The 12,842-nt window shown below is 31.9% G+C and overlaps 1 protein-coding gene across 1 annotated transcript; it reads right to left on the bottom strand.

Annotated features, from left to right (window-relative positions):
• Positions 1 to 2,122: 2,122 nt before the first annotated feature.
• On the bottom strand, positions 2,123 to 11,343 carry LOC139485256 (BTB/POZ domain-containing protein 2-like). Its single transcript, XM_071269561.1, has 4 exons — positions 11,253 to 11,343; positions 9,334 to 9,404; positions 5,070 to 5,332; positions 2,123 to 3,560 (listed from the first exon to the last, which is right to left on the bottom strand). The coding sequence occupies exons 2-4, from the start codon at positions 9,391 to 9,393 to the stop codon at positions 2,384 to 2,386; spliced, it is 1,500 nt and encodes a 499-aa protein (XP_071125662.1). The 5' UTR covers positions 9,394 to 9,404; positions 11,253 to 11,343; the 3' UTR covers positions 2,123 to 2,383.
• Between the last annotated feature and the right edge of the window lie 1,499 nt (positions 11,344 to 12,842).

Raw genomic sequence — 12,842 nt, 5'->3', positions numbered from 1 at the left:
GCATGACGTCTGAATAAATAGTAGAATAAAGCTAAATAGTGAATAAGAGTTTCAGATGAATATTCCTAAAGTAATGAACAAAGAGGCGTTCTCGCTCGGACACACACTCTATTATGGATTGAAATGATATGAAAATAGTATAGGAACACATTTGTCCCGTTGAAATCCCAATCACTTGATCTTATACTGTAGTTTCCTAGATAACAGTCGCTATCCATTCGTTTGATGTTTTTGCTCTTTATTTGCCATTTGTTTAGGAACTTTACGTTTTGAATTTTCTTCGGAGTTCGGTATTTTTGTTATTTTACTTTGTCCTAACGAGCGATTAATATTATATAGCATTCCCTAATTGTTTCGATGCATGCCAAATTCCTAATAAGTCAATTAAAGGCAAGTTTTATGACTTAAAAGAATTGAATAACTTCAAGTTTTTTTGCAGATTTATCGTAGGACATTTTTTTCAGGAAAATATTTTTTGGAAGATAGAGCTAAATTTGACTCATACATAAAAATTCTTATCTTTAGTTAAGACGCAAATTAAAGACTTCCATATAAATACATGCACCTATGCTGCATCAAACTTCAAAGACTCAAATGATGTAAAAACAGATTTCACTTTCATGACAAATATGATGTTGTCCCCGAAGATACAGCCCTGAACTACATCGTGTTTATTTATAATGAGTAATGTCAGATGAGTACAAATTTAACTTAGAGACAAAAATACGCAATATTCATAATTTTTTTCATGTAACATCTAATTTAAATCCAGCCGCTAAAAAAAAATTTCACCACACAATGAGACACTGCAACCCATTAAAAATGTTGGCTCCGCATATAACTCAAGAGATGACTCACAAAATACTGGCATCAATTTGATGTCTTTACGTTCAAATTCAAGCGTCAATAGCAGACAACTTTCACAAACTTTGGAAACATACTTGAATGGCAATCCTTCTGGGATTCTTTTGATTCAGCAATTCACAACAACACCCTACGCGACGTTCAAAAGTTCAATTACCTTAAATCTTAACTAGCTCTTTACGAGGGAGAAGCGTCTTTTGAAATCGTCAAAGGGCAAAATGACTAGATGAATGAAGCTGGACAATAGGAAAACTCTCCATTCCTGAAGAAGTAATAACGAGTTTGAACAAACGATTTACGTCACAGGTGTATTTAAATGATTTGTTTTCCGGAATATGCGATGTTTTACCGGATCTTATAAGGTTTATTTCGAAGCCTGTGAAATTTAAACCAACCGGGTGATGTTTATTGTAGAAACATGATGACCACAATGAAACTAGTCTCATACGTTTATTAATTCCTGAGTGATAGTTGTTTCTGTTGTTGTCTCGGTCCCACTCTAACCAGCAGATTGGAACATAAAACTAAGATTGCATTTTTCATCGACCGAAAGTTACTTTGGATGCTCTATTTAGACGAATTTGTTATTCAAGTTTTCAAATATAATTAATTGTGATATTGTTCCTGTTTCAAGAAACTTGGAAATATTTTTGGTGGCAGGTAGACGTTACACTTAATGCAGTAACATAGATTTAGTGTTTTATATGTAATATTGCATCAATTTTATGCATACTGGATTGTGATTCAATGTAAGAAACAACCTGTGTTTATATTAATTCATCTGTTTTCTTTTTGGTGCCTTTCTATCCCATTCACAATTTATATGTTAGCTAACATTGTCGGCACAACTATTTATTTTGTTGTTGATGCATTTCAGTAAGAGTGCATAATATTAGTTTTCTGAAGATATGAATAAAAAGATGTTATGTAGAATCATAGACAAATCTAAGTAAATATGGTCCAACAGAGCAGATATCTGTTATACTGAAATGTATAGGTATGGTTACTTTTATCCAGAACGATTTATTACAAGGCCATTAACCACCTCTTTACAGTTATACTTTTGAAAATATTCGAAAAGAAAACAAGTATAAACTTTGTACAAGAAAAATAATGATAAATTAAACGATATATTTTGAATGTCACAAGCATCTGTATAAATAGCATAATATGTGGTATGGTTGCCAATGCGACAACTATTCACCAGAGAACAAATGACGATAGTGGTAGTGTGCAAAAATCATACTGTGCTCACTTCTTTGAACTGCTGAATATTTTATTTTGAAGATATTGATAAAAACTTGTATACATGTTAACATTTGGCAAACTTGTGTTGTTGATTTACATCACGAATCATTTGCCCATGATCCACAACTCTTATATACCTTTTTTGACTTTGGTTGCAAATGTTACAGTTTGTGAACTACAGAATTGTCAAAATCCATTCTGATGAAAAATTGTCAAATGAAATGTTTTTTTGAAATTTAGATGTGCCCAGTAAACAGAATATTCAGATATTTCAGCAAATATCCACCACTTCAAAACTTTCCACTAAATGTCCGCCTGTAAGTGTCAAGTATAGACTTGTTTGATGAGATAACTCGTGTTTAAACATCATACCATTTATTAATTGGCATGTTTGTTGTATGATCGGAATCAAGTCTTGGTTTATTCCCCTTGTATTAGAATTTCCATTATGACGGCATGGGGTGATTGTTAGTACTAATTTCTCATTTTCTAAAACAACTTTGTCAATTGGTAGTTTGCAAGCTTTGCCTTCAAAAGTTACATGCAATGTGCCTTCATCAGTTTCAATATCCCTCCATTCAACTTCACGAAAGTCGAACATAATATTGGACTTTCTAGGAATTACGTTTTGCACACTGGTAACAGTTTTAATATCAACTCTGAAATTGTAGTTGTTCTGGCTTGGTTGTTGGAACTGGGGTTTGATGGTAACAGATTTAATCTTGATTCTTCTGTTTACTTTTACAATTAAAGTCTCAGTTTGTAAAGTAGAACAATACCCAGAAAACATGCTACTATTGATATCACCTGACCGGTTATTACCTGGATACACTATATCGTTAACTGATACCTCCACAACTCTACCACCTTTTCGCGGACGTACTCTAAATATTCCGCATGTTAATGCATTATTCGGAATTGTAATAGCTTTGAAAATCTGTAGCTGCTCTTCGTCTGTCAAAATACTACTTGGTATGACAACTGACGTAAATTCTTCAAGAGAAAGTAAAGGGATTGCCATAGTAAATAGAATACCATCTTTTAAAAGAACGGCTCGTCTTGATTTACCGTCGATTCTGTTTTTTGATTTAATCAGTTTATGATCTACCCACGTAAGAACAGCACGGACAACATCTACTTCTTGTACACAAAGGGAATCAAGCTTAAGAATATCAACTAAGTCTTCTGATAGGAGCATCAGAAAATCGTCATTTTTTACCACATCGATCGCATTATCTGCTATATATTTGAGTGCATTAGTTCTAAGCTTAGCCATTGTGAAAAACTTTGCATGACTGAAAAGTGTACATGCATTATTAACAGCTAAATTATCTTGTAGATAATTCTCACATTTTGATATTAATCCTGCGACCTGATACTTCTGTGCGGCATACAGTAAAGGAATAACAGAGTTTTTGTTAAGCTGAAGAAGATCGGTATATAGATATCTGAAACATACAAAAAAGTAAATTTAACGATACTGAATGTATAGAATAAAAGAACTTAGAGCTAATGACACCTTCACATACATTGATTTTTCTAAACTATAATTAACTATTTTATTCATTTGTACGAACATCAAAATCATTGTATACAGGTAACACGATGATTAACATATAGTATAAACATATAACATAAAATCAAACAGTCCTAGATAAATCAGATTCCACTTGATAGCTATCTATTGCTATTTCTATTTATGTTTATTGAATAAACGACCGTTGGCAGTGTTTATGGTCCTCTCGATGATTAATCAGAAGACATCTGGTGTGGTTGTTCTCGAAAATATCAAAAGATTCGTCCTAAGTCACATCCTAAGACCAATTTTAAGATGGACGTAGGATTAATTTATGACACTGTTATGGTGTGTTTCGAAGATTAATCTAGGACACTGTTATGGTGTATTTCGAAGGTATCTCAGACGAACCCTATGTTAGGAAGTCCTAAACATATCCTTAGTGCGAATTTTAAATATTAAAATATTTTTTTTGATAAAACATTTATTTATGAGGAAACCATTCAAAAAAATTATTTACAATCATTTTAATTATATGTATAAATGCATGATTTCAAGTTTAATTATAACCGATGGGGCGTTTCATTTCACGTTCATATGCACGTAAAATATTGGGCAAAAAGCGACATTCAGACTTTATTAAGTTAGGATGGAGATAAGAAGATCTTAACACACCTAATTAATTGTCCTTAAGTAAGGACGACAAAAGTTATATATTCTAAGTTAAGAGAACACGACTTAGGCCAAAGACTTGTCAAAAGATGGTCTTAGGACACGTCCTAATCCTGAGAGCTTCGAGAACACTACCCCTGGTCTTATTTGGTAGGTCAGTTTCGGAAAAAGGGCACGGGATTGTAGTTTCGACATTAGAAACATGTGAAACGGATATTCAATAATCATGAGAACGGTTAACCAACTCGTGAAAAACAATTTAAACAGTAATGTGAAACGATTTTTTTAAGAGAAAAGAAGTTTATGAATTCAAAATATGATAAAAAATTATGTTTGTTACACTTTTATTTCTGTGAAATTTTAATTAGCATTCTGTTTTTGGTTTGCCTTTGTACAAACGTGTGTACTTTTAAAATGTTTTGAAATTTTCTCGTATACTGATCATATTGTTCGACCATTTTCTACATTTGAAAATTCCTGTACCAAGTTAGGAAAATGACAGTTGTTGTCCATTCGTTTGATGTGTTTTATCATTTGATTTTGCCATTTCATTAGGGACTCTCCGTTTTGAATTTTCCTCGGGAGTTCAGTATTTTTTTGAGTTTACTCTTTTTTTTGACACACAGTTTTATTTATTCCATAATTAATAGGGTAAATAGAATATTTACTGACGTTGCCTCATAAGATTTTCTTCACGATCGAGTCTCAACACTTGACCACCGTTACTTATTCTTTCCGTGTTATATCATGTAGATAGTAGATTACCTACTTCATCAATCTTTGAAACGTTTCCAGTTTAATATCTTCGATCCTTATATCGCCTTCACTTTGTGGAAAGCTACCATAGAACATGGCCTTGAAAACAGGACTTCTCAAAGCTAGGATCATTTTATGAGCTGGTATGCGTGCTATATTTTCACCTTGAAATGAGAAGAACACATCCGCCATTTCCTCTGTCAGACATATCTTGCCCAACTTTCCAGTTATGGTGTCCATACTTTCTTCTTTTATGTGACATTCTTTAAAAGCATCCTACGAAAGAAAAAAATATATATAATAACTCAAATGTTATTCAACACGTTTTTGGATGCTGTCTCATTGTCTCATTGACTAATAAAAAACGACACTTTTAACTCAGTTTATCATTATATATCATCACTGGAGTATTTAGGAAAGGTAGGATAACCACAGATAGAAAACTATACTTAAAAACTCGACCAGATTTAAAACATTTCTAATCATCTTTCTACAAATGTGGAATAAGAGGTAATTTAAAGAGCGAAAGATACCACAGGGACAATCAAATTCATAGATCAAAAACAAACTGACAACACCATGGCTAACAAAAAACAGACAAATAATAGTACACAAGAAACAACATAGAAAACTGAAGAGTAAGAAACATCAAACCCTACCAAAAAGTTTGGTTGAGTTCAGGTTCTCCGGAAGGGTAGGCAGCTCCTGCTCCACATGTGGGACCGTCGTGTTCTCGTGTTATTACAAATCCGGTTAATAGTTTAGTTCGGTAGGTCACATTAAAAGATTGTGATAAAATATTTGATACAGCATGGGTTTGTGACACAAAATAACAGTGGTTAAAGAACTGAAAAATTTGAAATTGGACATTTACCTATTTGATATGGTCCAATATCTAAGTGCATTGCTAGAATCAGCATAGGAAAAACCCCAAGATTTGATACATCTTAGTCAATGCTCTTCAACTTCGTACCTTATTTGGCCTTTTTAACTTTTTTGGATTGGAGCGTCACTGATGAGTCTTTTGTAGACGAAACGCGCGTCTGTCGTATATATAAAGTTTAGTCCTGGTATCTATGATGAGTTTATTTAAGCCTTTTTCTGTCCAAAGGGAGATAACGTGAATCTAAAATTAGATATGATTTAGCCTTGAGTCTTAAAGTAGATATGATGTTATATCAATTTTTAAATTATTATGATCAAAATATAATTAATAGTATCAGATAAATCTGTCACTACAATTATAACTGAGTGATTGACAATTACCAGATGGTGTGTTTTCTTAATAAAAGGTGAAAATTATTTAAAACACCAAGTGTAAACAAACTTTATATATCCAATATTTTTCTTTCCTTTGTAGCAGTTTAAACTAATATAGATATGCAACTTATCTTTAACTTAAAAAGATAGATTATAATCTAAATAATTTCCAGATCTTGAACCCCAAACAGGATCAAGTAAAAATTAAAATCAACACACACAACAAAAATTATATATGATACATGGCTGTGTACATAATGTATATACAATTCGTCTAAACATCAACCCAACAATGTTAGACCTGTAAATTTGCTTTCGCAAAATTTTTTGTTCTTCCCTCGCCGGGATTCGAACCCATGCTACTGCGATATAGTGACACCAAATCGCCTGCACTGTAGCCGTCCCGCTAGACCACACCACCACCTGGGCTTCATAAAAATGAAACTTTCGCTGGCCATGTGTTACCTTTCCACGTCAGTTTTAATCTAGCGGCGTACTACAGTACATGATATATAAGGCATGGAGATGTTATTTTTACAGATCAGCTAACTATCTATAGTAAAGGATCCTACAAATTAATGTAAGATACAATCACAGAAAATAATTATATTTATAAGTACGTCTGAGTCAGTGACAACTCTACAACAGATTTATCAATGATGGTGATACATGGCTGTGTACATAATGTATATACAATTCGTCTAAACATCAACCCAACAATGTTAGACCTGTAAATTTGCTTTCGCAAATTTTTTGGAACCTGTACTTTTTTTTCTAACTTCTACGACAACACCGCCTAGCATTGCGCAGAGACCCTATCCCCTCCTCTAACTCTAGCTTATAAAATTAAGCTTTCGTTTCGGGAGGTGTTACCTGCTTGTAGGAATTAAACAAGGATCTCTGATACAATACACGAAGTATTTATGTTTAGTGTACAGAAATGATCATCTACTCATGTCTTCAGTATAATTGCAGGATGCTAATCTATTTTTGGAAGCATACAATCACTGTAAATAAATATATGAATATGTCTGCCTGTGTGTAGTGACAACTGCAAATTATACCTTGTCCATCGGATTTCTTATGATTAAGAAATACCAGGCCTTAGAATATGTATAAAGTATATATAGCACTCAGAAAACTAATTTATACAGAATAGCAAACACACCTACCAATTTTTTTTAAACAATTTATCAAAGAAAAGAAAAATATAACTTATCTGACTAAGACTGTAATTATCTTCAAAACGTCTTATAATGAACAATAAATTTCGATAGTAAACTATATTATACAACTCCTATATAGCTTTTAATCATCATCACTTTGAAAACAGAAAAGTTTCAAATAATTCTGTCACCCTAATTACAATTGTCATATAAGACATTAACCATAAGATTAGTAAACTGATACAGGTGACAATTATTTATTAAGACTTAATGTTATCAAACTATGTATATGATAAACCACTTCTGAAGAAAGAGAAATATCTCAAAACACATTATAAATACCACTTTTGGATATTAAAAAGGGCGATAACTCAACAACGAGAAGGGGAAAAATCCTGAAAATTGAACTTGACCTTCATATAGTAGAACCACACAACATTATATAAATAACACATAGCTGAGAGGGTGATAGAGCAGATTGTTACCCCGAGAAAACATTGTCAACTGAGGCGAAGCCAAGGTTGACAATGTTTTTTTCGAGGGGTAACAATCTGCTCTATCACCCTCTCAGGTATGTGTTATTTAATTTATTATACTGAATTTTCTGTTATTACTGTCGATTAAATTTAAAATTCAAAGTAATATACTATGACATCTTGTTCATAACCATCCGTATTTAATAAAGCGCACACTTGATCAAACGTTTCCGCGAAGGGTAATAGAGTATTTGCCATAGGATAAGGTCGTATTTAATAAAGCGCACACTTGATCAAGCGTCTCTGTGAAGGGTTATAGAGTATTTGTCATAGGATAGAGTCGTATTTAATAAAGTGCACACTTGATCAAGCGTCTCCATGAAGGGTAATAGAGTAAATTGACACCCTCGTATTAGCCAATCAAAATCTGGCATTTTGACATGAAGTATAATAAATTTAAATTGAAATCTAAAGATATAAATAACTTTAGACTCTTAAGAGCCGTTGTCTCTGAATTGGGCATATGTACATTATCAACTATGTACTCTCTAACACTGTAGGCAAGAACAAAGTTCCTGGCAAACATTTCTTTTTTGTTGATCTTGTAGTGATTATCTTTTTTTATCTTCTTTTGCTTTTGCTCAAAACACATACACGAGCTAAAAGGGTCCTCATTCGAGAGCAATCACTTCTATTAAGAGTGACTTTCTACTTGCTATATTTGCACAATTTGACTTGTTCATTGGTTTTGCCTTGATGATCATATCTGTTATTTTAAAGCGTCTATTTACCTTTTGTCCTTTTTGCATATATTAAGACAACACGCAAAAGAAAAGAGGTAAAATTGTCCCAAAGGGCAATATTTCCATTAAGGAGTTGTGGCAAAATTGAAAGGCTGAGATGGAAAGCGAAGTGATCAGACACACATTCGTTTTAAAATTGACATCGCAATGATGAGTGTGGCAAAGTTTGGTAACGTTTTGTCTAGAAGATTTAGAGGACTACGACTGACAATGGACGCCAATTGATGAACAAAGCCAAAAAAAAAGTGAGCTTAAAACTAATTTAGCATTCAATTAAAGTGAAAGAATCACCAAGATAGAAATTATACTGTCAGAAAAAGCTTCTTGTCATTGTTTTCCTATTCTTTATGTCAAACGTTGAAAGAACACTGGGATATTCCTGATTTACTATGTTATTTCTTTAACAGTTTTCAGCACATGGGTCTACTGTGATATAAATTTGATAACATGGTATTGCAACAAAAAATTAGAAAATTTAATGTCATTGAAATCATGAAAATTTTTAATAGTCATTCTCATTTTCACCCTCCAGAAGAACCCTTCTTCCCCATATACTAAACAAATGAATATACCGAAACTGGAGCACGACTTTGCCGTGGTGTCTGTTGCTGGTTTGATCTTCTTAGTGCCATAACAGTGAATTCTAGAAAATAATAAACTCAATGCCAATATTAAATATCATATCTATAATTTCATTCTATCATTCACGCGTAGAAAATTTTAAAACTTGAATGAGCTCATTGGTGTATAATATATAATTTACACGTATCGATGAAAGCTAGCGCTGCTGCAATTGCACCAATATCGGTGTTAATCATGTACATTTTGACATAAATAAATAGAATGCAAAATAATTAGCATTTACGTTTTTTTTATTTAGAGTCAGCACTACCATATCAGTATCAAGAATAACCGATACTGTAGAGATAAAATGACAAAAATCTAATGATATGCGGTACTAATGCAAGATGGTAATATATGAATATGCTGTTATGAAATAGTGCTTATAGTTCTTTATGTATTGTTAATAATCTCAGTCATACAGATACATTTTTGGCTATTGATTTAATCCAAAATCTTAAATATCATATAACAAAACAACTCGGCGTTCATATCTTTACATATCCGCTCTGAAAAGGGAACAAAAGCAACACCATTTTCAAAAAAGGAAACAGCTAATACACCTAATAATAAATATTTCGGATAACTGATATCCGTATGATGTACGTGAAAAAAAAACATATATTCAGACGTAAGGTTATCGTGGTCCTGAAAACAACAACAGTTACAGTCAGGTACAATGTATCTTATGTTCTTTACCTATAGTTATTTTGGCAGATACAAAATTTATAATGCTTTCTTTCACTGTAAGGGACCCACAACATAATTATCGTACTTTACTGACAAATTGTTCTAAAGATATATGCAGAGCCGTAAGGTAAAGTATTGATTTGATGCTTGCTTTTACTTTAAGGGAACCACAACCAATATAGACTATTAGTAATATACAGTCTAAATCAAACATAATATCACTGTCTTGTATGGTGGGTACTCTCAAGTGTTTTGTACATGTCAAGTCTTAAGTGCATTAAATAAAATGATCATTTTTCAAATATCCACTGAAATATTAATCTAATTTCGGACTCGTGCTCTTCTGGAAAACACAATAAATACACCAGAAAATGCTGTTCTCATTGTTATCGACTCTTAGTTATCGACTCCTAGGAGTCGATATTAAGAATTGAACGATGGACAGTCAGTGCGTGAATTTTTCTTGCTACCTGATTGGAAGATATTACGAGACGTGAATAATCAAAGTTTATTGATTGTTTAGGACAATCCAAACCTAGTAAATGTCCTTCAATCCCGTAGAGTATCGGATTTGTCTCTCTATTTTAGCAATTAGATTTTGCCTGGTCATTAATCACGCATATTCATGATATTGGTACACAGGTAACTTTTATCTATAAATAGTCAAATCTTCTGGAGTTTCGTAAATAACAACGTTAAACGATGTATACTACTTCATAAACGTGTGACCTCACGTGTGTGGTAAAATTTGTTAATTAATGCACGTGGCTATTCTAGTAAATGGATTAATGATAATCTACAAAGCGAGAGCACTTTCCATTTTCATCAGCTAAGAGTCGACTAGCCCTTTTTGAAAGGCTAATGCTTGTACTACAAATAAGCATCAAATAATCAATGAAATATTACTTTTAAAAATGGTATTCATGGCATCACTTTATAAATAAAAAGTAACAGATTTTCATAAAATCAAAAGAAAAGTTATCTAATTAACTTCCTGTTTATGAAAATCGTGTCGTCGTCATAAGTGTCTGTGAATATGACTTTCTGAAAATGTTTAATGGGTCAAACATTGAAATCATAAACCTAATAATATATTTCATGTTTTGAAGAATTACAGTGTTCAAAACAAGTTTCAGTGATAGAGAAAAAATATTTTGTTGACTATATAAACTTTACTCACAATGTTGTTGTTTATTTTCCAAATGAAAGTAAAAACTAGAAGTGATGTCGTAGTCGGTGTCTCTGTATATTTTAGATCACGTGATGTGTGAAATGAAAGATAGTGCAATATCATAATGACGTCATATGATGGTATGATATTCTAAAAGATAATTGATACTTTCTGAGAACTTTTAAATTGAGAAACGATAAAATAGTCGTGTATGTAAAATTTTCAAGGAATATAATATGGTTTTGACCAAGAATGAATATATAAATATTTTTCGGTAATAATTAGACGTATTATTTTACTACAATTCACAGTGCAATATACATAAATTGATAATTAATTTCAAAACATTTGTTATGTTAATATTATTACTGTTATAACGAAAGAAAGACACTGTTTGTGGGCCATCATATGGTTTATTCACATGTCTCCATCATTTGATGCTACAACAACATTAAGAATTAGGGGGTGCTTTTAGTGACTTACATCTTGGTATTTACCTGCAATTAACCTTAACTAAAATATTATAAAAAGGGGTAATGTTTAAAGATCAAATAGATAAAAACATGAACAAAACGTATTTATTTTACTTTTTTACAATAATTGGTTTTTCATATAGTTTTGGTTGAATATAACCAGAAATGTTACAAATTAATCCATGTACAAATAGCAAACTTTAAACATTTCTTCTTCAACTTTGAAAAATTCATAAAAATAAATCAATAATCTCAAAAGGATTTAAAAAAAAATATATAAATTTTTCAAAAATAATATAAAAAATCAAAATGTTCACATCTGACTATCAAATTTTGTAATTTTATTATTATATTTATTTGATATTTTTAGTATTTGTTTTATGTATACATTCAAATTTTTAAAAAACAAAGAAGGTTTATGTTGAAACATGTACGTATATATAAAATCTTTAGACTTTCTTTTTAGTATCTATAATACTAAAATAACGAGATCCAATTTGTCAGCCGTCATGGGGTAAAAACGACAAATCAAAGAATTCAACTTTATGTATAGCTAATATAGGACAATGGTGTTGATAAAAATTTATACCACTCCAGACCCTTTTCCCCCCCATAATTAATATTGCCAATAATTAACAAGTTCCGTGTTGAATCCGATACCGATACCAATAGTATATTCACATGTTACCTATAATACCTTATCTGTACGTTCCGCATCTGACAGGCGCACCACCAAACGGTGTATTTAGGATTTGCTATAGGTGTAATACCACCATTGATTTTCCCCTATTAGTCTTTGTTAAATTGGCACTTTAAAAAAACATGTAGAGTATTTACCTTTATTTCAACCAAAGAAATACTTTGCATGAATAAAGTTTAATCCTTTACAGTGCTACAGTGAAAATTTCACACTACATTTCATTGCATATAAGAAAGTAACCAGCACCGGAAGTAAACAATCCAATTTTTACACTGTTATTTACTGGTTACGTGCTTTGGTAACTATGTAACCTTAACTTTCCAAAATATGTTATAAGACCATCAAATAAACAAAGAATGATGCTTTCAGACACCCAACATACATGTTTATGACATTAAAATGCAGGGTTAATTTTCTACAACTGTC

Source organism: Mytilus edulis, chromosome 8, assembly GCF_963676685.1.
Source record: "Mytilus edulis chromosome 8, xbMytEdul2.2, whole genome shotgun sequence".
Classification (NCBI taxonomy): domain Eukaryota; kingdom Metazoa; phylum Mollusca; class Bivalvia; order Mytilida; family Mytilidae; genus Mytilus; species Mytilus edulis.
The sequence above is the reverse complement of the archived record's forward strand: the minus strand, read 5'-3'. Positions and strand labels throughout refer to the sequence as shown.